General features: G+C 43.9%; 1 protein-coding gene across 4 annotated transcripts in view; it reads right to left on the reverse strand.

The window, feature by feature from the left end:
- The window catches only part of SHISA9 (shisa family member 9), a 391483-nt gene that overhangs the window by 44503 nt on the left and 319604 nt on the right, over nucleotides 1–27376 (reverse strand). For 2 of the 4 annotated variants that reach the window (XM_009009183.5, XM_002755914.7), the window contains one exon: nucleotides 1551–5853. The exons of the other annotated variants lie outside the window; for them this stretch is intronic. In XM_009009183.5, coding sequence (XP_009007431.1) covers nucleotides 5474–5853 — 380 coding nt within the window. In that variant the 3' untranslated portion in view covers nucleotides 1551–5473. Of the gene's footprint in view, nucleotides 1–1550; nucleotides 5854–27376 lie in introns of those variants that run through there. 4 annotated transcript variants of the gene reach the window in all.

A 27376-nucleotide genomic window follows, 5' to 3' on the forward strand; every position in this document is an offset into this window, starting at 1 on the left:
GTGCTGGGATTACAGATGTGAGCCACCATGCCTGGCCCCAAGTGAGAACTGTTGACAGAGCCATTAAAGGATTAGATCTGGAGTTTGAACCCCAGTTCTATCACGTACTAGTTGAATTGCTTTAGGAAAATTACTCAAATTTTAGATAAATCTCTAAACAGCATCTCCAAAGCATAATAGTACTTACCTTTTACAATGTGAACCAATGCGGCAATGGATAGGTCATCAACAGTGTGTGGCTCTGCAAATAAGCTGGTTATGATTGTTGTTGTTGCTTATGAGTTATAATCAACCAAGTGGCTCACTGGAGGTATAGTGTGGCCCTCCTCACAGAGGTGTAATTCTCTCTCCTATGACTGCATTCATGGGGCTGTGATGGGAGTGACTCCCATCATCAACACTTTCCCAGTCCTGAAAGAGCATCCTCTGCCTTCCAGACTTCTCTGATAACCAGAACTATGCCCCAAAGACAGCCCATGCGATCTGCTCTTGGTGATGCCAAGTGATCCTGTGGCCAATGAAGGGTCTTCAAATCCCAGAGTAAAGATCCCGATCCTGACCCTGACTGCAAATCGTGGTCCACTCTCCCCTTTGCCTGACATCGACAACATCTCTAAGTATCCAGAGAGTGGAAGTTTCATTTCCCAGGGGCCTCAGATCTCTGGCTTTGGGCAGCCACTTTGAGTTCCTGGCCACATCCTCCGTGTCTTTGGGACTTTTGCATGCAATGACTGGCTTACAATCGCCAGTAGGTACGTCTCTGTGCCTAGGGATTCTTGACACCATGAAAATCCTTCTGCCTTTGCACATGACAGCCTGGAGGTATCTGAACATTAGCATCCCTGAAAGCAATTTTGAAACAATGTCTGATGGCCGCGGGCAGGTAAACACCCAAGCTCCATCTTACTTGGGCAGGGTGATTCTGTGTACGTGTTTAATACCATCTCCCAAAGTTTCCCTGCAGCATGAACCCCAGCCGTGCATAGTGGTAGCCAGCATGATGTCGTATTCTTTTTGGCTGCTTTCCCTTCCTTACTGAACCTCCCACCCCCTCCCAGTATTCTCTTCACTTCTCACATCCTCATCTCAGAGCCTCTTTCTGGAGGAACCACATCCAGACAAGTTTCCACCTGCAAATTTCACACTCCATGCTACCAGAGGCCAGACAGGAAATAAAATTTAATAATTAGGAGAAGAAACCAATCTTCCATTCTTTCAATATTTGTGTCTTCTATGACCCTGATCAGTGTTCAAAACTCCATTAAGGATAAATTTAGTTATGATGAGGAAACCTAGCAACGAAAGATCTCTAAAGGCAAGTATGTGAACTAGCAGATGTGATGCAAACTTACCAGAAAGGTTGCAAACACAAAGTCTCCTGGAAAATGTATATAAGTTGCTGTTAACTAGAAATTGCCTTTGCCTGAAACAACTTCCCACACATTCTGAGTATTAAAGACCACCCTCTCTATGCTAAGACTGGTGTTCCCTGGTGAAAACACAATTTAGGATGCAGGGCATTAGAAAGATACGTGACAACCCCAACAGCATCACATATAATCAGTTTTATTGCCAGGTAAGAAATTTATATTAATATAGTGAATACATATGTTTACAAATAAACATTCTTAGAAAACAAACAAATGTGTTTTTTTCTTCATTGTAGGAAGAATTATTCGTATCATAAACTCTGCAGTTTTCGACAAGTATTAACACAAGTTTACTTGCAGAACATACGATTACTAAAATATTCGCACATAAAATATGCTCCATTTACACAAAAACTGGGAAGAGTTAGATGGGGAGGCCAGGCGGAGCCCAAGGCAGATGGAGGCTGAGACACTGTGAAAGGGTTAAAGGGAAGTCAGACTCTGGTCCCATTGGGTTGGAAATCAGGGGACAGCTAAAGGCAAAAAATAGGGGCTGGTGTGAGGGCATGAAATTAGGAAGAGGACAGCCTGTCTGCTTTGTTCTGGTTTCTCTTCTAGGTCTCACTACCCTAGCCATAGGGTCCTTGTCTTGGTACATGGAAGTCACAGATAGTTCCATAGGTTGTCCCGTCTTTCAGTACTGTGAGGTCTGTCTATCCTCCCAAGAGGTAGCCAAAGAACAAAAAGGCCTTTCCTAGCCAAACTTCCTTCTTCAGTTCATCTCCCAAAGCCAACTGGAAGATAATAAACTAGGAAGCACTTCCTAAGCTTTCCATCCTAGGCAGGACTACTTGGGAAGTACTGGTCCTTCCCAGTACTGGCACTGTGGCTACATTTTAATGACCAGGCTGCACCTCTCCTGCCCTAATTACAACTGCAGACCCCAAGGAGCCCAGTTCAATTGATGGAGTTTATTCAAAGGAGAAGGAGCAAGCAGAAGGAATAAAATACTATCAATTCAGAGGCAAAGAAAGACTCTTAGTCAGAGTTGAGATGAGGGTGAAATGAAGTAGACTGGGGCCAAAGAGCAAAGATGAGTTAAAAGGGAGATAAGAATAACCGAAACTTTGAGCTGGAAACAACCTCATAGTTAAGTCAATCCAGGATTCTCTGAAGTGTGGGCACCCCTAGTGTATGCACAGTGACCATAGGCAGTGCACGGATACAACACTGTTGAACGCTGACTTGCATAGGAAATGACTCCCCTTTCATTTACCTTCCGGTCCATCTTATTACTACAAGGAGAAAGTCTTCATTGGGTGCTGGTATCTTTAACAATTATTTAATACCTGCTAATATCATTTTGAGAGAGAGAGAGAGAGAAACAGAGACAGAGAAATAAAGAACAAACCTCAGGTTTTAGTTCAGACTCACAGACAACAGACTCCAGCTGGAATTTAATAATTGCTGCTTGTTTCCCTGGTACTTATTCTTGTGCTTGCTTTCTATTTACAGCAATTGATGATTTTTTAAAAATTTGTGATCAAGACAGGAAGTTTTCATTTTAAAAACAAAATGTATTCAAATGAATTAATTTATATACAAATATTGTGAAGGTGATACACAGAGACATCAAAGCGTGTTACAGGTACACAGCTCATTAACGCCAAGGAAACTCTGACCATGTCCAGGGGTCTCTACCTGACTCTGGGAAGCGCTGTGGTCTCCCCAAGGAGGCTAAGAAGGTGGGCACTAAATCTCTGACTCCTGCTTTGTACATCATGGTGCCTTTTTAGACATGGAGATCTCCTACCGTGCGTTCTTTGATTTTTTTTTTTTTTTTTTTTTGAGACAGAGTCTCATGCTGTTGTTCAGGTTGGAGTGCAGTGGTAGTTTCAGCTCACTGCAACCCCCGCCTCCTGGGTTTAAGCGATTCTCCTGCCTCCACCTCTCGAGTAGCTAGGATTACAGGCATCTACCACATGCCTGGCTAATTTTTGTATTTTCACTAGAGACGGGGTTTCTCCATGTTGGCCAGGCTGGTCTGGAACTCTAGACCTCAGATGATCCAGCTATCTCGGCCTCCCAAAGTGCTGGGATTATAGGTATGAACTACTGCGCCTGACCAAAAAATCCGATTTTTAAAAACAGGCCGAGGTTTTGCTGTTTCAAAAAGCCTGACTGACCGCAATGCCCCATGTTTCAGATGGGAGGCTGAGGCCCAGAGGGATCAGCTGCACTGTCAGTGCCCTCAGGTCTGCTGGGAGTGAGGAGGAGAATAAATATCTGGTTTTGCTGATTTCACGATGTCAGAGTAGAGAGAGAGGTGAGGTAGAACCTTGCGGTTCAGGATTCCAGAAAACACTGAGTCTTATTTGAGTCTTATTTGACCAGACCACTGATAACTTCTGACACCAGAATTGCTATGGGTCTGTTGAAGGTTCATTAACTACCTAAGACCTTTAGGGGCTAGTTGAAAAACCTTTCACCTTAGATGAAAATCTCTTCTCTCTCAATCCACCTCTTGGGGCTTCCACAAAACAAAGAGAACTTATAGGAAAACTGACTTTGTTGGGACCCCACAGGCTATTGGTTATGAGAACCAACCAGAAAAACCACCTCAGGACATTCTGGATGGGAGATGAACATGCCAAAGTTTGTGGGAAGGTAAACTGGAGGGACCACGGCAATGATGGGACCAAGAAATGTCTGACAGGTTTGGGGGCAGGGCTAGAAAATAGGACTCATTTTGATAGTGTGGAGAGGAGGGAGGTCTTCGTTCTCGGGTACCCCTGACATTGTAGCAGCCCCTCAGAGGGTGTTATGGGGTGGGCTCACCTACAAGGAAAGATGGAAACACCTAATACTGCAGAAAAACAAGAGGCAGGAAGGTAAAAGAACACAGGTTGCACCTGGGAAACAAGACTGTCATGAAACAACAGTAACACATTGAAGGCACCACCCACGCTTATGACATTTTCAGTCCAAAGCAGTTGAAGTTTGGCAGCGGCGGCGGCAACGCGCTGAAGGAAAAGGGATGTCAGGGACATAGAGTTTGCAGAGGACTTGTTTCTGTGGCTGTGTCAGGTCTTGGAGGCAAACCCCAGAAATCAGTCTTCCAGGTCCTCATCTGATCTGCTGTGGACTTTTCCAACTGTGGTCCATTGTTGTTGATGTCAGCAACAAGTCTTCAAGATTTTGGAGGAAAAAAAACCCTAATTTGTGATTTTTATCTGTTTTGTGGTGGGCTTACATTTTAATTCTCTTTTTAAAAAGTTACTGGATACTCTCCAGACCCTCTCCCTGCCATAAAAGCCCATCCCTCCCATTTCCATGGTCACGGTCTTTATGGGAGTTCTCTAAAATGTTTTTCTTTTCTTCCCATCATTGTCGGTGGGTTCAGGGTCTATTTATTTTTTTTGAGTTTGAGGGTTTGTTTTTTTGCTTTCAACATAGATGATATGAAAAGTACTATAAATAGAACGGTTGGGGTCCAGTGACCGTTTCATGCTTGTCAAAACTTTATGTCCACGTCACCACTTCTTGGAATTAGAAAAATGCTTCTAATGTGGGCAGATTCCTCCCAGAACAGCTCCTCTTCTGAAATACACTCTTGTGTCCTCCCTCGTTCTCTGCCCCCACTTCCACCCTGGCTCTCGTACCTAGAAACAGCACGCAGCAAGTAGTGTATGTGCTCAAATGGACAATTTCTCTAAATTGTGCTACTTCTCTATTTTTTCATCACGGATTTCAGTTTCAAGTTAGGAGGAAAAGAAGAATCATCCCCGCGGTTTGGGCATGTTGAGTTGGCCACCTTGGGGCTGTAGTGGAAAGAGTGTGCCTCAGTTTCCCCTTTGCTGTATTGCTGAATGTCCACGCTTCGGCCTTTCTCAGCTGCCTGCCAACACGTGCTAGGCATGACCTAGGAAAAATGCGACTCCGTGTCCCCAGCAGGTTTATAGTTGGTTCTTGTTGAGAGTTAGTGTATGGGCGCATGTGTTGGGGAGGGGAGGGTGTGGCCAAGGTTTTTTTTTTTTCTTTTTTTTTTTTTTTTGCCTCTCTCAGCTGAGTGTGGTCTCCAGGGTGTTCCCTGTGTTGAAAGCTCAGACAGTCACTTCTGTTTTGCTGTTGGTGATGAAGTATGGCTGTGGGGGTGGGTAGTGCTGGGGGCGAGTTCCCAAGGGGTCACTGGAGCCTGTCTCGGCCGTGCCAAGCTTGCCCTTGTTGCCGTAAGCCTGCCGCCGCAGGGACTGCTCGTTGGGGTCCCAGCCCTTAAAGTTGGTGGTGGAGTTGTAGGCCAGGGGATGTGGGGGCATCTTGTTGGTACGAGACTTCTGTCCATTCTGCTTGGCAGGACCGTGCTCGGGGCTGAAGGCCCGAGGCTCGTCCTCCACTCTTACGGGGTGCAAAGGTAGGTTCCCCTTGGCAGCCAGCTCAGCCAGGTGCCGTCGCTTGGTGTAGAAGTCATCATTGACCTTGTCAGCTGCACAGTGGTACAGGTGGATGAAGAAGGGGAAAAAAGAGAAGTGGAGAGAGAGAGAGAGACAGAGAGAGAGAGAGAGAATTAGAGACTGGCATGTCAGCCCAAGAACAGCATAAAAACGGGCCAACCATCCCAACAAAAGACACACTAGAAACTCCACCTAGAACAAGACAGAGGGAAGGGCAGCACCATGTCCTTTTCACAAACAAAAGCAGGACCAAGAGGATGAAGGGCATCCCCAAGGGAACCTCTAGACCCTCAAAATAAACACTTCTCCCACCGCAGTCCCACTTACCATTCTGCCATCCTCGGCTATCCTGTGAAATTCACGTGTTGCTTCTTCATTACTAAAATGATACATTCTCATCAGAGAAAATACTGAACATGTTACTCGATCTTCTTATCTACCTCTTACCAATCAAGACAGCTGACAGCAAATTTTGGGTGTAGTTTCTTCTGGTCTTTTTAATAAACAGAGTTTAATTTGGAATTTTCCTTGGTTGGTTGGTTTGCTCTTGTTTTTGCTTTTTGCAGTTAAGCAGACCTGTATTCCTGTTCCATCTCTGACACCTGCTAGCAGCTTAACCTTGACTAAATTACTTAATGTTTATCACCATCAGCTTCTCCATAAGGAAAGTCATTCCATTAAAAAAGTACACTTCATAGATGTGTTTAGAGTGTTAAATGGCCTGTGTAAAGTGCTTAGATACTATTCACCACCATTACCATCATCGTTATGAATAAGTTTGTTTCCATTTCTCATGTAATGTTTTATCCATCTTTCTTGTTGTTATACATTATTAGTAAATAGCATTTTCATGTGTACTTAATATTTCATTGAGTAGAAATATCAAATGAATCCCCCATTAGTGTTAGAAATGTGCCAATATTTTGCTATTACAAATAAAATTGAGACGAAACTCTTTTCGTTTAAACCTCTCATTATAATTTTGAATTTAGAATAATTCTAAAAATGTTTTCTTTTTAATTAATTTATTTGTTTTTGAGACAGGATCTCACTCTGCTGCTCAGGCTGGAGTGCAGCCTCTACCTCCCAGGCTGAGATGATTCTCCTGAGTAGCTGGGACCACAGGCGTGCACCATCACACTAGGTTAATTTTTTAATTTTAATTTTGTTTTTTGTAGAAATGAGGTTTTACCATGTTGCCCAGGCTTGTCTTGAACTCCTGGGCTCAAGCAATCCTCCCACCTCAGCCTCCCAAAATGCTGAGATTACAGGTGTGAGCCACGGTACCAGGCCTATTTTCTTAATTTACATCAGGGATTGGCAAACTATGACCCACAGGCCAAATCTGGCCATATCCTGATTTTGTAAATAAAGTTTTACTGAAAACAAAACCATACCCATTCATTTATGTATTATCCATGGCTGCTTTTGCTCTGCTACAGTAGAATGGTGTGCTGATGACAGAAACTGCGAGGCCAGAAGAGCCGGAGAGATTTACTATCCAGTCCTTTATTAAATTTGCTAACCTTTGATCTGGATTATAAAATGTAGAATTATTTGGCCAGAGTATAAACATTGTTAAGGCTCTTGACAAATATTGCCAACTCTTCTATGAAAGAGTTTTATCAATTTCCATTCAATTTAACTACATTCTCACCAGCTCTGAATGATTCCCTCCTTCCTTTCTTCCCTCCCTCCCTCCCTTCTTTTTTCCTTCCTTCCTTCCCTCTTTCTTCCCTTCCTTTCTTCCTCTGTCCTTCCTTTCTTCCTTCTCTTCTTCCTTCCTCTCTCTCTTCCTTCATTGTTACTTCTCTTTCTCTATATTTCTTTCTTTTGAGGACTAAGCTCTAATTTTTTCTTATCTTGCCCACATTTCTATCTAAGTGATCTGGGAGTCATGCCTTACAAACCATAAATTCTCATCAGATGGGTTTTATTTCACCTTCTATATCATGACTTACTTTCCTATCTGACTCTGGCACGACATTACATGACAAAAGAAAATCAAAATAATTTACCCCAAAACATTTTTTTTTGCCATATTTTGAAGTGGCCCCGCAAAGTCATTTTTTTTTTGGTGGAGGGGGACAGGAATCTACATCTGTAAAGAAGCTCTATTAACATAGCTTGATCTTTTTCTTCCAGGTCCTCACAATCCTGAAGAGATTAACTGAGAGTCTAGCACCTTTTAAAAGTCTGAATAGGAAACATTTGTCATCCATTGTCTATATGGGCAGCCACTATGAGACTTCAAAAGAACCTTGTTCTCCACAATCTTTTATCTTAACCTGAACATTTCCTTTCTATTGATAGCAGGTCTTTAGACTCAACCAATTGTCAACCAGAAAATATTTAAATTTAAATAGCCTTGAAGTCCCCCCAAGCCCCTTCAAATTGTCCCATTTTTCTGGACCAAACCAATGTATTTCTTCAATGTATTTGATTGATGTCTTATGCCTCCCTAAAAGGTATAAAACCAAGCTGCACCCCAACCACCTTGGGCACATGTTCTCAGAACTCCTGAGGGCTGTGTCATGGGCTATGGTCACTCATATCTGGCTCAGAATAAATCTCTCCAAATATTTTACAGAGTTTGACTCTTTTCATTGACATTTCCTTTCCTTTTTATTTATGTTTTTGAGACGGAGTCTCGCTCTGTAGCCCAGGCTGGAGTACAGTGGCATGATCTTGGCTCACTGCAACCTCTGCCCTAGGTTTAAGCAATTCTCCTGTCTCAGCCTCCTGAGTAGCTGGGATTACAAGCACCTGCCACCATGCCCAGCTAATTTTTGTATTTTTAGTAGAGATGGGGTTTTGCCATGTTGGTCAGGCTGGTCTCCATCTCCTGATCTCAGGTGACCTGCCCACCTTGGCCTCCCAAAGCACTGGGATTACAGGCATGAGCCACTGCACCTGGCCCGCTTTTTTTTTTTTAATTTTTTAAATTATACTTTAAGTTCTGGGATACATGTGCAGAATGTGCAGGTTTGTTACATAGGTATACACGTGCCACAGTGGTTTGCTGACACTTTAATTTTTATTTGACAATTTTATGATACCTCCTTTTATTTTTTATCTTATTTTGTTTCCAGATTCTTGTATTATAAGACCCTCTACATTTTAAAAATTAATTCATTAGCAATAAACTTTGAACTTTCACCTCTCAGGAGACCAGAAGTATTTGCTGCTCTTTCATCCACATATTGGGATCTCAGTGTCACACACACGAATTTACAGAAATTCACAGAGACCTTCGGGGCTCTGTCCTTCTTTTCTCATTAGATCCTTTCAACAATGAAGGTAGAAAAAACAGGACTATTACTCCTGCGTGACAAATAAGGAAACTGTCAATCTCTGGCACATAAAATGATTAAACTAAGGTTACCCAGAGCTAATGGCTGAGCCAGCGTAGAAACCTACGTTCAATCAACATTATTTGAAAGGCCATCGAGGAAAAGCTTTGATTTCAGAACGAAACAAAAATACGTCCTGTTTCTGCCTCTGTGTCTATGCTAGATATCATTCCTGGATCACCCACTCTTTCCTGGCTAGGGTGGCCTCTGCTTGGTCTACTGCTCAAGGAATCCACCTATTAACTTTCTATGTATAAACACAGTTTCAGTTGAGTTTATATTCCTTGTAATGCAAATAGCTCCAACTGATAAAGCCTTTCAAGAGGAAGTACCTCTTTACATTCTAGGGCTACCTGAAGGTACGGAATGTCAAAGCCAAAAGGAATCTTGGAATCTGCTACTAAGGCTGTGAGGATCACACATTCCCGAAATGTCACGAACTGTTTAAGGTAGCACAAGTTAATATTAGAGCGGGGACTGGAACCCATCTTCCTGCCTTTTAGAGGAATATTCTAGATTTCCAATGTCCTGAAACTTCAGTAGAAGAATGCTCAAAGATTCCTTCTTAGACATCAAAATTTGTGTGTCATTACCTCCTAGACAGATACAACCAGCATCTCTGGTGCAAGGTGGTTATGCCCAAACCCAGCAACCCTACTCAGATCTGTTCTTCAGCCTCTTTCTCTTCTCTCACATGGGACCATCCACCCCTTAGCCACTTAAGCCAGAAACTTGGGAGCAACGGTTGACTTCATTCTCCTCTTCTCTTGCAGCATAACTGTCAGAGGCATGTGAACCAGAGCAACTCCATCTTGAATAGGAGCAGGGGAAAATGAGGCTGAGTCCTACAGGGCTGCATTCACAGATGATTAAGGCCTTCTAAGTCACAGGATGAGACAGAAGGATGGCACAAGATACAGGTCATAAAGGCCTTGCTGATAAAACAGGCTGCAGTAAAGAAGCCGGCTAAATCCCACCAAAACCAAGATGGTCATGAGAGTGACCTCTGGGCATCCTCACTGCTACACTCCCACCAGCGCCATGACAGCTGACAAATACTATGGCAATGTCAGGAAGTTACCCTGTGTAGTCTGAAAAGGGGAGGCATACATAATCCATTTCTTATCTAGCATATTAAGAATCAAGAAATAACCATAGGCCAGGTGTGGTGGCTCAAGCCTGTAATCCCAGCACTTTGGGAGGCCGAGGCGGGGGGATCACGAGGTCAACAGATCGAGACCATCCTGGGCAACATGGTGAAACCCCGTCTCTACTAAAAATACAAAAATTAGCTGGGCATGCTGGCATGTGCCTATAATCCCAGCTACTCAGGAGGCTGAGGCAGGAGAATTGCCTGAACCCAGGAGGTGGAGGTTGCAGTGAGCCGAGATCGTGCCATTGCACTCCAGCCTGGGTAACAAGAGCGAAACTCCGTCTCAAAACAAACAAACAAAGAAATAATCATAAAAATGGTTTTGTTTTTTTTTTTTAAGAATCAAGAAATAACCATAAAAAATAGGTATTTTTTAACAGGAGTCCTCGGGGCTGTTCTGTCTATGGAGTAGCCATTCTTTTATTCCTCTACTTTCTTACTATACTTTCACTTTACTCTGTGGACTCTCCCTGAATTCCTTCTTCTGTGAGATCCAAGAACCCTCTCTTGGGGTCTAGATCGAGACCCCTTTCCCGTAACTAAGGTGGTCATGCCGGAACCCAGCAACATTACTCAGGTCTCTTCTTCAGCTTTGTCCTTCTCTCTCACGTGGGACCACCCACTCCTTAGCCACTTAAGCCAGAGACTTGGGAACAATGGTTGACTTCCTTCTTCTCTTTACTTGCAGCACAACTGCCCAACCGGCAAGTTCTGCAAGCTCTATCTAACAAATATTTCAGCCTATTCCCTTTCTCCTACCTCTTTGAACGTTGTTCTACTTCAGTAACCAAACTGGCCTCCCTGTCTTGTTTCACCTCCTCCAATCCATTCTCCATGCTGCAGTCTTCCAGCTGTTGGTTCAGTCAGTTAGTCATTCATCAAACAGGTACCCACCATGTACTGGACTCTTGACATACAAAGGAGAATCAGAAATAGACATGGTTCTTGCCCTGCTGGAGCGGACATTCTAGTATGGAGGTAGGCGTTCATCCAAACCAATCTATCTTCTTCTCTGTCTCCCGTCTTTCCTTCTTCCACCCACCATGTTTGTTGATCTGATCAGGAGGGAGGTGGTGGTCAAATAACCCCCCAAATTAGATAAAAGTAGTGCTATGAAGGGGAGCTAACCAATCACAGCAGTATTTATAATGAAGTCCCCTATCTGGTCTAAGAACCAGGTGTCTGAGCTGCAGAAACTATCCCCTTCATTAACGCAAGGCTCACTGTTACTCATCTTGCAAGACTTAACTAAGATGCTGTTGCCTCCCTTATTCTCTCAGAGTTTCTCAGCCACCCCTGTTCTCTCCATCATAACACTGACTATGCTGTTTTATAATTTTCTGTGTTCACATCTGTTTCCCCACTAGACCATGAGTTCTTTGAGAGCAGAAATATCCTTCCATCTGGGTGGCTCTGTGGTTCTCAGTCCTGGTGTACATGGAAATCATATGGGGGAGCTTTAAAACTGTTCAGACACCTGGACCCTTCCCAAACCGATTTAATCAAAATCTCAGAGAGTGTGGCCCAGACATAGATTTTCTAATCCCTCAGGTGATTCTAATGTGCAGCCAGGGTTCAGAACCACAGGTAGAGTCCCTACCATTATGATAGCTCCAGCACATGGAATTTTTTTTTTTTTTTGGTAGAGCGCTAAAGGAAGTATCCTCCCACCTCCTACTATGCCCAGCTGCCTCTCACCTCCAGTCCCTCTCCCTTCTAGAAAGTCTGACAAGGTCAGATCTCTCCATGATAAGCCCCTCCCCATGGCATTTATCATAGCTGTCATTTTATACTTGTTCATGCAATCGATTCATTATCATTCATCTCACTCACTAGCATTTCAAGAAGACCAGGTATGACTTGCCCAGCATTATATTAGCAATGTCCAGCCTAGTTCCTGGCAGATATTAAGGACTCAGTAAATTTTTTTTTGCAACAGCGTCTTGCTATCACCCCAGCTGGTGTGCAGTGGCATGGTCTTGGTTCACTACAGCCTCTGCCTCCTGGGCTCAAGCGATTTTCCTATATCACCCTCCCAAGTAGCTGGGATTCCAGGTGTGTGCCACCATGCCTGGCTAATTTTTGTATTTTCAGTAGAGATGGGGTTTTGCCATGTTGGCCTGGCTGGTCTCAAACTTCTGACCTCAAGTGATCCACCCACCTCAGCCTCCCAAAGTGCTAAGACTACAGGTGTGAGCCACCACACCTAGCCTCAGTAAACATTTGAGGAATGAATTTATGAGGGTAGAAGGGGGGAGAGGATCAGGAAAAATAATGAGTACTAGGCTTAATCCTGGGGGATGAAATAATCAGTACAAAATTCCCCTATAACACAAGTATACTATGTAACTAACCTGCACTTGTACCCCTAAACTTAAGAGTCAAAAAAATATATGTGAGCAAAATACAGTGAGAGCACAGAGAATATCAGGGCAAGAATAGGGGTGGAAGCCAACTTTCTTATTTTCCTCTCGGTAATCTCTCACTGAAGAATCTCACTCACTCTCATTACATATGCCTTATAATGATCCAGCATCATTCTTTCCCATGTTCCTCTTTCTAGACACCAGACTAGTCTGAGGTCTTCTCTGAGCAAGGGATGCATTCAATGGTTCCTGTTTCTGAGAAACAGACCAAATAAATTATGAATTAGGCATCCTGGCACCTGCAATACATCATGACCCCTCAGAAAATGCTAAAGTAAAGTAATACAGAGGTATCCAAGTCTGTCCATATCAGTGCAGATGGGGGGGCGGGAATCCCATTGAGAGGAAACACTGAGTCCCACATGGAGAATCCACACCCTCCTCCATACCGAACTCTGAGCTGGTTGCTGGGCAAACCTGGTATTGGGTACTCCCTGGGCACAGAAAGTGCCTGGTACTTGGGCAAGAGTGGAGTGAATAAGGAAGTGTGCCAGCTCTGAAATCAGACAGACCTGAGTTTCTGAGACCTTGGGAACATCACTTAACCATTTCTACCTGTTTCCTTAGGTGCGAAATGGGGATATTAACTATGCTTGGGTTGTGAGCAATGAATGGCATGAGATACACCAGCTGCGTAGCATGACTCTTGGAATGTAGTAACTGCTCAGTACATATATATCATCCATCCCCTGCCTTAAGAAAGAAGCCCTGGGTTAAATTAGACATTGTTTGAACACTTACTTTATGGTAGGCAACTTAATAGACACAAAGCAGGCATTCATCCAAATCAACCTGCCTTCTTTTCTGTCTCCCTTCTTTCCTTTTTCCACCCACCATGTTTGTTGAGTGCCTAGTTTACTCCGTGAAAGGGCACACAAAGGGGCCTTGATCTGATCGGAAGGGAGGCGGTGGTCAGGGAAGTGCTATTGTTTAAGGCAGCACAAGCTAATATTGGAGCTGGGACTTAAACCCATTTTCCTGCCTCTTAGAAGAAAGTTCCAGATTTCCAGTGCCATGAAACTTCAATCAAAAAATACTCTAAGAGTATTGTTTAGACTTCAAAAATTTATATATCCAGTTACCTCCTGGACAGATCCGCCAGCATCTCTGGTCCCAGACGGTCAAGCCTGAACCCAGAAACCTTACTCAGTTCTGTTCTTCAGCTTCTTCCTTGTCTTTCATGTGGGACCACCCATCCCTTAGCCATTTATGCCAGGAACTTAGGAGCAACCGTTGACTTCATTCTCCTCTTCGCTTCCAGCACAAGTCCTTCCAGCCATATCTAACAAATATTTTTTCAACCTATCCCTTTTCTCCTACCCCCTTTGAATGTTGTTTTCCTTCAGTAACTAAACTGGCCTCCCTGCCTTGCTTCACCTCCTCCAATCCATTCTCCATGCCGCAGTCTTCGAGCTGTTTGTTCAATCATTTAGTCATTCATTAAATGGGTATCCACCATATGCTGTACACTTGATACATGAAAGACAATCAGAAACAGAAATAGACATGGTTCCTGCCCTCCTTGGGTAGACATTCTACTAGAGAGGCAGGCATTCATCTCGCCTCTTGAGAAAGAGCTGCTTAAGCTGAGATCAGAAGGTGAAGAGTAGCAGAGAGAGTAACCCATGTGAGGGAATATGTGGTATATTGCAAGAATGACCAAAATAATTTGCAGCTCTTATCATCAAGAAATGGAGTCTATTGCCCCATGACTTGAATATGACCTGGCATTGTGGTGGGCTTGGACCAGTAGATTCTAGCAATTTCTACCCTAAGGCTCTTGCACTCTGCCTCCCTGTGAAGAAGGAAGCCCCTAGGCTCCTGGAGGATGAGAAACCCACAAGCTAGTTACCACTGTTCACCACAACCAACAGACTGCTAACTGCACCATGTTCAGTGAGGCCATCCTAGACCCTACAGCCATCAGCCACCTAACAGTGGACCACAGATACCAAGCAAACTCAACTGAGAGGGGCCAATCCAGCCCAAATAATAACTTCCCCAATGACCCTGAATCATGATCTCAATAAATGGTTGCTATGCTAAGCAACTAAGATTTGGAGTCATTTGTTATACAGCAGTTGATAGCTGAAATTTGACAGCATTTGCAAAAGCTTTGCAGTGAGAAGGAGGCAAGTAGGTTCAAGAAACTACAAAGATATCTAAGTCATAGAGTGAAGAAGTCAAGGGGTCCTCAGGCCATCTAATGTCCTGTGGGCAAGATTGTATCATTCATGCCTATTCAATTAACTAACCATTCTCCCTCTGTGGGACTCGGGTGTTTTAGAAAAGCGCAGTGTAGGCACTCAACTGGTGCCTGGTGCATGAAACTATCCTCCAAAGAGATATTTTCAAGATTATTTCAACAACAAGGTGGTTAGAGGTTAGACGGATGAATCATTTCCATTTTCTGGAAATGCAGTTTTCACGAAACCCTGGTTTCCTAATGTTTCTGATCCTCTCTACTTTGGAGCCAGATGAGGGGAAGAAATGCTTACCTAGCCACTCATGGTTGGCTTTGTGCAGTGTGGTCCCTGTCCTAGTATATTAAAAAGCTCCTTGAGAAAGAAATAACAGATTCATTGAATGTCTTGCAAGCCCCATTAATAAATGCATTAACCTAATCAGCCCCGGTACCTTGTGGGCAGATGGCTGACAAACCAACCAGGAAACAGATGTGTGAGCCTTTCAACAACACTGTCCCTCTCCTGTTTGATTTTTCTTCATTTACAAGAGAGGAAGAAAGAAAGAAAAAGGTGCTTTCCTTCCAATGAGCCTAATTGCTTTGAAGAAACTGGTGCTGTAAAATTAAACTATACCTTCCTCCATCTGTTTCTCTCTTAATTAGCAGCAGACACTTGTACAGGTGCAGGGCGGGATGGAGCCCGGATTCCATAGAAAGGGAGAACGTCAAGGTAATAACCAGTTTCCAAAACAAGCTACACACCTGAGGGTCTCAGCAGGCGGCCTCCTACCCACCTCCTTTGCTTGAGGCAATGATATTTTAAGGAGGGGTTCCTACCACTCATTCTTGCTTGGTAATATTCTTGGGTCACAGGTGATGGATTTCACCTGGCAAGCAATGCCCCCAACCAAAGCTTTTACATTTTCTCATCGATTTCTGCCTTTGGTTCAAGGGTATGATAAAAGCCAGCAATTAATCCTCCCATTACACTTAAGAAAAGAATCCAAATTCTTTGCAGTGGTCCGTGAGGTTTGACAAGGACTCTGGCTAATGATGCACACTTCTCTCCTCCATACCTATTGTGAACACATCATAGGACATGTTTGTTTCCACAAACTTGATGTACCACAATTTGATGGCTTAAAACAACAGAAATATATTCTCTTGCAGTTCCTAAGGCCAGAAGGTGGCTGTACCGCGCTCCTTCTGAAAGCTCCCCTGGAAGATCCATTGTTGCCTCTTCTAGTTTCTGGTGGTTGCTGGCAATCCTTGGCATCTCCTCCCCTGTAAGTTACATCATTCCAATCTCTGCCTTGGGCCTTACGTGGCCACTTTCCGTGTGTGCGCGCATCCAAGTTTCTCCCTTCTTATAAGGACATCAGCCACTGGATTAGGGCAACATTAATTCAGTATATCCTCAACTTGATGACCTCTGCAAACACATTATTTCCATGTGCATTCCCAGCCTGAAGTTCTGAGTGGACACGGATTTGCAGGGGATACTATTCCACTATACGTGCGATTCCTTTCTGTTCCCGAACACACCAAGCTTGTCACCATCTCAGGGCCTTTGGACCTTATTCCTGCTGTTTCCTATGCCTAAATGCTCCTTCTCATCATTTGGACCTCTGACCAAAGGCTACTTCCAGAGAAACCCTCCTAATACCCAAAGACACCCATGCTCATGGCTCTGATGACCTCTCCATATTTTAATATGTTCATAGCCCATATTATTACGTAAAGTTATCTTTCTTGGTTACTTGCATATGCTCTGTCTTCCTTAGCCAAAATATAAAGCTCTACTTAGGGCAGAGGTTGTATCTGTTCTGCTCCCAGCTTTATCCTCAACATCCAGCCCAGTGCCTGGTACACAGCAGGGGTGCAATAATAGGCATGTGATGAAAGAGGGAAAGCACCGATGATATTCCAAGTTTAATGACCCAGTCCCTGAAATATGGGAAATGGGCACGATGTTTCATTTCCTGGTCTATCACCAAAGACTGAGTAATCTGTTCTTTACAGGGATTGAAGGGCTGGAGCTCAGGTTAAGTGCTTTCATTTCTTGGACAGACGAACTAGGATCCCTCTTCCTGGATTTGCAGAGACCTGGATACTCTTTACCAGACCTAGCACAGGGGAATGAGGCAGAATAAAGTCAGGTGAAGGAGGCAGGGATCGATTAAAGAGGCTGTTCAGGTGTATCAGATGTCTGTGTATCGACAGGGACTTCCTATCTTCCCACTCTTGTCAGTGGCAAACCAAGTAACAGATCACCTTTATTAAATGTGTGTTCTAGGCTGCCACCTTCACTAGGAATTTGCATTTGCTACCCCCCTTCAATAAATACTCTCGACATCCTAATGAGGTAGGTGCTACTATTGGTCTTATTTTATAAGTGGGGAAACTGAGGCTCAGAGGGCTCAGAGAGCCTTGGTAGTTTGTCCAAGAAATGGAGCTGAGACTTCAACCCAGAACACCTGGCTCCACTGCTTGAATTTTTGGCCATAACACTCAATATTTATTGAACCTGTTGCCTGCAATGTAGAATATTGCAATGTAGGCATTCTACATTGCCTGCAATGTAAAATGAATGTGGCTTCTTTCACAAGGGTCCATCTACAGGAAAGTATCCTTTCAAAACTAAAGAATATGGGGATGAGAGTTATGCAGGAAAAATCTCTTCTTGATTCTTCCTCTCAAAACATTAGGGATTGGGGCAAATGTGTAAATATCACATTCTCAAAACATCAGGAGGGCGCAGTCTCAAGTTTAATGAAGCCCAGAAATTTGCCCTCAAGGCAAAATATGTTTATCTTTTTCTTCCTCAAGGTGGGGTAGGAGGAGAGAGCCGCGAGCGATGTGAGACTGACTCCCTGCCAATTTGGCTACTGCATTGAGGTTGGCTACTGCATTACAAGAGGCACGAATCTAGCATCCTCTGAGTTACAAATGAAGTACTGGTCAGTCACAGACCGGAAGTCGGTTTCCTATCACAGGGATAGGTTCGATAGAGCTGCAGACTAACAATAGAAATGAGAACTGAGACTGAGGTTTCTTCACCATCACTCCAGTCCAGACACTCACTGGGAGCTTTCCGTGTGTTTTCTTTTAGTTGGTCCTCTGAGCCACTGAGGTCCATGTGGTTTCCTGGGCTTTTCAAATCCTATCCCACTGATCCTTCCACAACAATGTAGTGAGATCATATTTTGAGATATTAATCAAATTTTCTTTTCCATGTGCTTCCACTATCTCTTTACTCTTTTTTAATTTTGCTTTGTTTTTGTTTTTTGAGACTAAGTCTAGCTCTGTCGCCCAAACTGTAGTGCAGTGGTGCAATCTTGGCTGACTGCAACCTCTGCCTCCCAGATTCAAATGATTCTCTTGCCTCAGCCTCCCGAGTAGCTGGGATTACAGGTACCTGCCACCACACCAGCTAATATTTGTATTTTTAGTAGAGATGGGGTTTCAACATGTTGGCCAAGCTGGTCTCAAACTTCTGACCTCATGATCCACCTGCCTCGGCCTCCCAAAGTGCTGGAAGTACAGGCATGAACCACCACACCCAGCCTATCTCTTCACCGGCCTATCCCCCTTCACTTTCAATGATGATATAGTTTGGCTCTGTGTTCCCACCCAAATTTTACCTTAAATTGCAATAATCCCCACGTTGTGAGAGAGTCCCAGTGAGAGGTCACTGAATCATGCAGGTGGGTTTTTCACATGCTGTTCTCATGATAGTGAATACGTCTCATGAGATCTAGTGGTTTTGTAAAGGGTAGTTCCTCTACACATGCCCTCTCTTGCCTGCCACCATATAAGATGTGCCTTTGCTCCTACTTGGCCTTCTACCATGATTGCAAGGCCTCCCCAGCCATGTGGAACTGTGAGCTCATCAAACCACTTTCCTTTTTGTTTTTTTTGAGAAGGAGTATCGCTCTGTTTCCCAGGCTAGAGTGCAGTGGCAAGATTTCAACTTACTGCAACCTCTGCCTCCTGGGTTCAAGTGATTCTTTTGCCTCAGCCTCCCCAATAGCTGGGACTACAGGCATGTGTCACCATGTCTGGCTAACTTTTTGTATTTTTTTTTTAGTAGAGACAGGGTTTCACCATGTTAGCCAGGATGGTCTTGATCTCCTGATCTTGTAATTCACCCACCTCAGCCTCCCAAAGTTCTGGGATTACAGGCATGAGCCACCATGTCCAGCCCAAACCTCTTTCCTTTATGAATTACACAGTCTTGGGTACATCTTTATTAGCAATATGAGAATAGACTGATGACAAAGAACTAATGTGTTGGATTTGGATCCTTACACTAGGCTCTTGAAAGCTATGGTAGAGCCCCCAGTCTTGAAAGACAAGACAATGAGATCTGGCAATGCTGAGGAGAAAAGAGGAGTTAATATGGCTGGGAGTTTGAAGGATTCACTGCACCAGTTTTATATGACAGATAATGAAGTTTGGAAGTATGCACAGCTCACTCTGTCACCCAGGCTGCAGTGTAGTGACATGATCATAGCTCACTATAGCCTCAACCTCCTGTGCTCAAGTGATCCTCCCACCATAGCCTCCCAAGAAGCTGGGACTACAGCCGTACACCACCATGCCTGGCTATTTATTTTTGTTTTTATTTTTGTAGAGAAGGGGAACTTGCCATGTTGCCCAGGCTTGTCTCAAACTCCTGAGCTCAAGTAATCCAACCACCTCAACCTCCAAAAGTACTGGGATTACAGGCATGAGCGACCACACCCAGCCATGTCTGATTTTCATGACTACAAAATCTTATTTATCATGTGGAGGAAACAGCATAAACTTTGACAGCAAATGGATCTGGGTTCAACTCTCTAAGCTTCACCTACAAAATTGAAACTAAAATAACCAGGTCTGTGTGGTCTAGAAATGGAGTGCATGGAAGAGAACTGTGTAGAGTACGTTGCATCCTGAAAAAGTCCAGTGTCATTGCTTCATGGCAGGCACTCAAAAGGTAGTAGCTGCTATTTCTGTCACTATCAGAAAATATAAAGATTATAAAATGAGGATAATAAAATACACCTTGTGGAATGCAGAGGAGAAGTAAATGAGACAAGGCTGTAAAAACTCAGAACATTATACAAGGTGCATGGTACATCTCCTGAAATGTACATTCCCATCAGAGAAGACACCACAGCTGACTGCTACTTATCTCCTAGGTCAGATTTATTCTACCTTTTATTTTCTTAGACACATGGTCACTCAACTTAGAACTACTTTTACTAGCACTCTTGGAATCTGCATTTGGCCACGAGAGTGATCTTTCACCAATGAAGTAATAACAGAAGGGATGTGTCCAATTTCTGCTTCACCTGACTTGCTAAAACAAAAAATGCTTGTCTTGGGTCTCCTCTCTTTCCCCTTCCCCCAGGCCAGAATTATGCAATGAGAGCAACCAACTATACTAATACAGATGGGGACAAGATGGTAAGAGTCATAGGGCAACAAGGCTGTAGGAACCTGGGTCCCAGAGTGACCACATGGAATAGAGCTGCCCATCACCAACATGGACTACTCTCCTTGGGTCATGACATGGTTTGGCTGTGTCCCCACCCAAATCTTACTTTGAATTGTAATGAATCCCATGTGACATGGGAAGGACCTGGTAGGAGGTAACTGAATCATGAGGGTGGGATTTTACTGTGCTGTTCTCATAATAATGAATAAGTCTTGTGAGATCTGATGGTTTTGTAAAGGGGAGTTCCCCTGCACACTTTCTTTCGCCTGCTGCCACGTAAGCCGTGTCTTGCTTCCCTTGGGTCTTCTACCATGATCCTGAGGCCTCCCCAGGCATGTGGAACTCTGAGTCCATTAAACCTCTGTCCTTTATACATTACCCAGTCTCAGGTATGTCTTTATTAGCAGCATGAAAACAAACTAATACAGGTCTATTCCACGAAACAGTAATGTCCAAAATAGGCAAATATACAAAGATGCAAAATAGACAAGTCATTGCCTGAACCAGGGGTTAGCTGGGAGAGGACTGCTAAGACAATGAGAGAAATGGGAAATGTCTACTAATGGTTATAGAGTTTCTTTCTAGGGTGAGGAAAATGTTCTAATATTGACTGTAATGATGGTTGTGTAACTTGGTGAACATTCTGAAAACCACTGGATTTTACACTTTAAATGGGTGAATTGTATGATAAGGGGTGAATCATATCTCAATAAAGCGGTTAAAAAAAAAGAAACACTTCCTTCTCTTAAGCACTATAGTTGTGGGACCTTTTGGTACTGTGAAACAGTATTTAACTTATACAGGACTCTTTTCTGGGTCTCTTTTTTTCTTCTTCATAAGCTGAATTAAAAAGTAAAAGGGATAGAGTTTGTGTTGTTAAAAAGAAAAGTCCAGGTACATGCTATAAAGCTGTGCAGGTTCCAGAGGCTGTCTCAGCAGACAGAAACATGAAAGGTACAGAAAAAAGCCTGAGTTTCCTGAGCAGGAGAGGACCAGGGAGGAGATAGGAAGACTTGTCTTTATGGTGAATTAGCTGCATTTCACCTGCTCTGGGTCTTGCTGCAGAGACATGAGTAGGGGAAACTGCACATAAACCAGGTCCTAAAGAAGCTCAAGGCATCTGGCCCTCCCCACAGGGTACCGTATCTTTCCCAAAGCCATATTGCTCTAAGAGAGAAAAATAGAAAGGGTGTCCGGGAGCCTGGCCGTTTTTTAGCCTTAACCCTGAAGCCTCCAGACAGGAGGTGGTAATGTGACTTTTTTTTTCTAAAATCTCATATAGAAGCAAACTATTAATCCAGACTGAGAAAGCCTTTGCTGGGGAAAATTCTAAAACAGCCCCTAGCTTGGGCTTTGCACCGAAACTGTCCAGCCTGTACCATGGACCCCCTTTGTTGCGGCTGCCAGGAGCCCTCTGAAGCCTCAGGCCCTTTCTCTCTTTGCTTACACAGTCCCGCTGTGCAGGCAACATCTTCTTAAAGGCTACTGGACAAAGGTAGACAGGCTCATGCTCCAGTCATGGCTGACTGCAGATCCATCCTCCTTCCCACACAGGGTCCTGGATGGTACTGTGTCCACTCACTGCCTTCCTATGCATTGCTGCTCTATACATAGAATTTTTTTTCCCAGAAATTCATTGCATGGTCTGTCTTCCAATCATCCTCCCAGCTGGTGAAATTTCATACAACTGGTGGTTTTCTAAATGAAGCAAATTAAGGGAAAGAATTCTAAACCCTACTTGTCACCTTCCTCTTGGCTGTAGTTTCCTGGGACCATGTCAATGTAGATAATTATGATATCTGGGATCCTATGTTAGACTAACACATGAATCAATTCTTTGACCTTTTCCGTATCCACACTCTGTTCCATGTGACTAAAAGATGTTAGCAGACATGAGACAAATAGACATTTGGAGAAGTGCTTCCTGGTTTGGATTTCTCTCTCGCATCTCTGCCACCCTCATGAGACCGTGTCTGGGCTGCCCTATTTGAGGTGAGACACGTGGAGCAGACTCAAGTCACTCAAGTCATTCCAGTTAAAACCCGCCTAGATTAGCCAACATCCAGCCAATTCCCAGAGAGATAGGTGAAATTAGCTAAGAAGAACCTCCCACATCCACAGAAATCTGTGGCTTATAGACTCCTGAACTAAATAAATTTTAAGCCATGAGATTTGAGGTTATTTGTTAGGCAGTGTTATTGTGGCAGTAGCTGACTGATACAAACACCAATCATTCACTCACCATACTTCCAAGAAGAGCCCCCAATTTTTAGGTGGAATGCATCTCTCTTCTATTATTATTATTATTATTTTTTGAGATGGAGTCTCACTCTGTCACCCAGGCTGGAGTGCAGTGGCGTGATCTTGGCTCACTGCAAATTCTGCCTCCTGGGTTCAAGTGATTCTCCTGCCTCAGCCTCCCAAGTAGCTGGGATTACAAGCACCCACCATCATACTCAGCTAATTTTTGTATTTTTGTAGAGACAGAGTTTCACCATGTTGGCCAGGCTGGTCTTGAACTCCTGACCTCAGGTGATCCTCTCACCTCAGCCTCCCAAAGTTTCTTTCCTATTCTTAATCCATGTGGTTTGGATGTCATATCCCTTCACTTCTCCATGCCCGAGTCATTCTTCATTTCTTTGCCCTCCTCCTACAAATTTGTTCAGAGGTGGCCATGTGACAAGGCAAGCTAATTAGAGCAAAGCCTGGGATATTTACTTATAGAGGCCAAGTGGGCAAAAAAGATTAAGTCTCAAGCTTCCTGTTTTTCAGGAGAGGCAACTTTGGCACCTGTTATATACCAAGCTCAAAGACCATCAAATGGATAAAGCAGCACTGGGTCCAGAATACTGGGTCTGGTTGATTCTCATTTCCCAGTGCCTTTTCAGAGAAGACAAAATTTCCTTTGAATACTATGACCAGTTTCATTTAGTAATTTATTAACAAAATGTATGTTGAGCATGCCTACTGTGTGTGCTGTGGCCATCATGCAAGATGGCTTCAGAATGAACAGGATCTGGCTGGGTTACCCTCAGAGGGCCAAACGGCCAAACTAGCCAAATGTTTACTGCAATCTTGATGCAAGGGCATTTTATGCAAACGAGATAACTCTCTCCGCTCAGTCATTTCATTCCCTATGGTTCCCAAGGAAGCTCGTCAAAACTCCAGGGTTTGCTGTGTGCTTTTCAAAGGGGACTGAACTCAGGAGTGAGCGGGATTCGATTTTTATTAAAAAACTTCACCTCACATCACCTTCCTGTCTTCCACCTTCTTTGCACCCGGCAGCTCATGAACAAACCAATAACCCAAATCAGGAAATTGCAAAAGCCTGAGTTTCATGAAGTAATGTTTTAAAGCTGCCTTTATTTAGGTGGTGGGTGTTTCCCCGGGATGGTCTGTAGGCTGCATGCACTCCAACGGAACTGTAACCCTGTTGCATATTGCTTATTGTCTTGTGCCTTCTGCATGAGCCTTTCTCATTGGCCTAAGTCAATTTTCACAGAAGAAAGAAAGAACTAGCATGTCCTGAGTACCTACTATGGGCTAGACACTGGTTTAGCCATTTTACCTAAATTGTCTCATTTAAACTCTCTTAAAGAGACACGGCAGGCAGTATCATTCTTTCCAAGTGACACATGAAGGAACTAAGGCCCAGAGATGTTAAATAATTTGGCTGCCAAATTACTCTGACATTGCCAATAAGTGGCAGAGCAGGAAACCAAACCCAAAACTATCCACCTGCAATGCTGTTACCATCCAGCTGTGGCCCCAGCTCAAACCACCACTGAGAAAATAGTTTCATTTCAGCAAACAGCAAAAATACATTGGGAAGAACACTGGTATATAAGAATTGATGCTGTGAAATGCAAAGTGCGATTGCATCTAGGGTGGGGGATTAGGAGAAGCTAGGTCTAAGCGCTAATATACATAAGAACCACCCAGAAGGTGCATTTAAAAATTGAATATGCTGGGACACTACACTCAGAGGTTCTAATTCCTTAGCAATGTGTGGGCCCAGGACCTATATTTGTAACAAGCATCTCCAGTGATTCTGGGTCAAGACCTCAAGCCCCTCTTTGAGGTCTGGACCCTGGACCTCTTGTGATGTATTTTTCTTGTGTGGTTTTAAGAAACCGCAGTTTTCTCAAGGGGACCCAGTTTTGTCATCTAAAAAAGCAGAAAAGCTAGGTGAAGTGTCTCCCTTTCCTTCCCTCTCCTCTCCTTCCCTCCTTCCTTCCCTCTCTTTATTTCTTGTTTGCTTTCCTTTTTTTCCTCTCTCTCCCTCCCTCTCTCTCTCCTTCCTTCCCTCCTTCTTCTCTTCCTCCTCCTCCTCCTCTTCTTTAGACATAGTCTTACTGTGTCACCCAGGCTGGAGTGCAATGGCATGTTCTTAGCTCACTGCAACCTCTACCTCTGGGGTTCAAGCGATTCTCTTGCCTCAGCCTCCCAGGTAGCTGGGACTACAGGCGTGTGCCACTGCACCTGGCTTATTTTTGTATTTTTAGTAGAGATGAGGTTTTGCCACGTTAGCCAGGATGGTCTCAAACTCCTGACCTCAAGTGATCTGCCCACCTCAGCCTCCCAAAGTGCTGGGATTATAGGCTTGAGCCCCTGCACCTGACCTAGTGAAGTGTATTTCTTTCTGAAACACTCCATCAGGATGACTAAGAGCTATCTCCAAAGCAGAGATGAATGGAGATTTTGTGAGTACTGGCTTCTTTCATTGAGCACCTATTATATACCAAGGCAAGCCCTGTGCAAACCCTATGGAGAGTAGATTCTCTGATCTCCTCTATTGGAGAAATGGTAGAAATGGGAGCCTGGAGCATGCGTGTCACTTGGAAAAGGGAACCCAGGCCAATTCCAGTCAGAAGCAGAGAGATTAAATTGCAGTCTATGGCAGTTTCTCCTAATTTGGTTGCTTTGCTGTGGCACTGGACTTAGGTTTAAAGATTCCATTTGCAAAATAAATAGATTTCCAAAGACATGGATTCATCTTGATTAGGACAGTCTGCTGGGCTTGAGATGGATCTTCAACAGGTGTGACAGGCATTTCCAAGGCTGGGCATAATGTTTTAAAGCTGCCTTTAAGTGGTAGGTATTCCCCCGGGATGATATATAGGCTGTGTGCATGCCAACGGAACTGTAACCCTGTCGCACATGGTCTACTGCCTTGTGCCTTCAGCATGAGCATTTCACACTGGGCAAAGTCCAAGGCAGGGTGTGGGTGGACCAATAGCAATGACCACTAGGAGGCAACTTGAATGGGAAGCCCTAGGCAGTGAAAAATAAATCATACAAACTAGCATGATGTTTACCATTTCCTGTCCTGGCAGACACATTCCTCCTCCAAAGGGAGTCACTATCAATGCAGGTGGCAATAGGGAACTTTAATCTTCAAGGACTTTGTCCTTTCTCCTTGACGGTTACCTCTTCCTTTTCCCATCTCCCCCAGTGACACATGCACCCCTATCTACTTCCCTGCCTATGCTGTATGTTCCCAAAGTGGGTTCCCAGCAACATTCATGCCCCTGGATGTTAAGATGTTCATTGGTTTTCCTTGAGAGTAAAGAGATCAGATGTCAAAAGTGTTTGGGAGATGGCAGGTTAAAAAGAGTTCACCAGTTTTTATTACCACGAGGCTTTTCAGAGCCTTTAATTCGCCCACCTGATAATCACAGTACTACGAATACCAGTAATGACCTGCATGCATGTATTACTTTCCATATACCAGGTACTGTGACACGTGTTTTAAATATCTTATCTCAGGACAACCTAGGAAGTAGGTGATATGATTGTCTCCATTTTGCAGATCAGAAAATGGGGGGTCAGAGAGGCTGAAGATAACAAGAACTAGCAAATGATGGTGCCTGTATTGGAACCCATGGGTGTGTGAGTCTATGGCCATCATATCCAACTTGGCTTTTTTTTTTTTTTGAGACACAGTCCCACTCTGCGCCCAGGCTGGAGTGCAATGACACGATCTCGGTTCATTGCAACTTCTACCTCCTAGGTTCAAGCGATTCTCCTGCCTCAGCCTCCTGAGTGCTAGGACTACAGGCATGCACTACTACACCTGGTTAATTTTTCCATTTTTAGTAGAGACAGGTTTTCACTATGTTGGCCAGGCTCATCTCGAACCCCTGACCACAGGTGATCTACCTGCCTCAGCCTCCCAAAGTGCTGGAATTATAGGTGTGAGCCACAGTGCCTGGCCTGTCTTTCCCTTTTAAGAAAGTGGAAGGTGGGGGCATACAAACATCCCTACTTCGCTACCATTCCTCATCTAGAGACTGGGTCTAGAGGCTGAGTAGAGAACACTAGAGGCAGACCTATGACCCCAAAGGAACTTGGTTCTCACTGGGACCCCTTTCCTCTCCCCAAAGCAGGATAAAGGTGCATTTAGCAGGACAGGTGAAGTTAGCCTAGTTTGGGTACAAAACAGCTCCTGCCTTTAACCTATGCTGAAACATGTTCTAAATGCATCAGATGGCAAGAGGATGATATAAGGACAGAAATGCAGACTGCCTCCGAATGCCGTCACTGAGATCATAATGGCTTTGTTTTTCACAGGGAAGGGAAAAAAAAGTTAATGGCTCAAATTAGTAGGTCTGTCATGTTCCAAACTGTTTGCATTTCTAAAAATGGACTTTGACATGTGAACACTTTTTATCAAATGCAAAACCCAAAAATCTGTCTCTCTCAAGGCAACAGCCAGGTAATCAGGGGATTCTCATTAAACACACTGATGTAAAGCTCTCTTTCCCAATGAAGGAAGAGAATGAACTCCCTCCCCCCAACAGCTCAGGATGTTTCTAAGTCTTTGGGACCCTGGTCAAACTCTGCTCTTCAGAACATTCACCTTACAAAAAAGGTATCTGGAGAACAAGTCACAGAGTGTTAGTTTCCCAGAAAGGTATCTTGACTGCAGTAGTTTTAAGTGTGATCCCAGA

Source organism: Callithrix jacchus, chromosome 12, assembly GCF_049354715.1.
Source record: "Callithrix jacchus isolate 240 chromosome 12, calJac240_pri, whole genome shotgun sequence".
Classification (NCBI taxonomy): domain Eukaryota; kingdom Metazoa; phylum Chordata; class Mammalia; order Primates; family Cebidae; genus Callithrix; species Callithrix jacchus.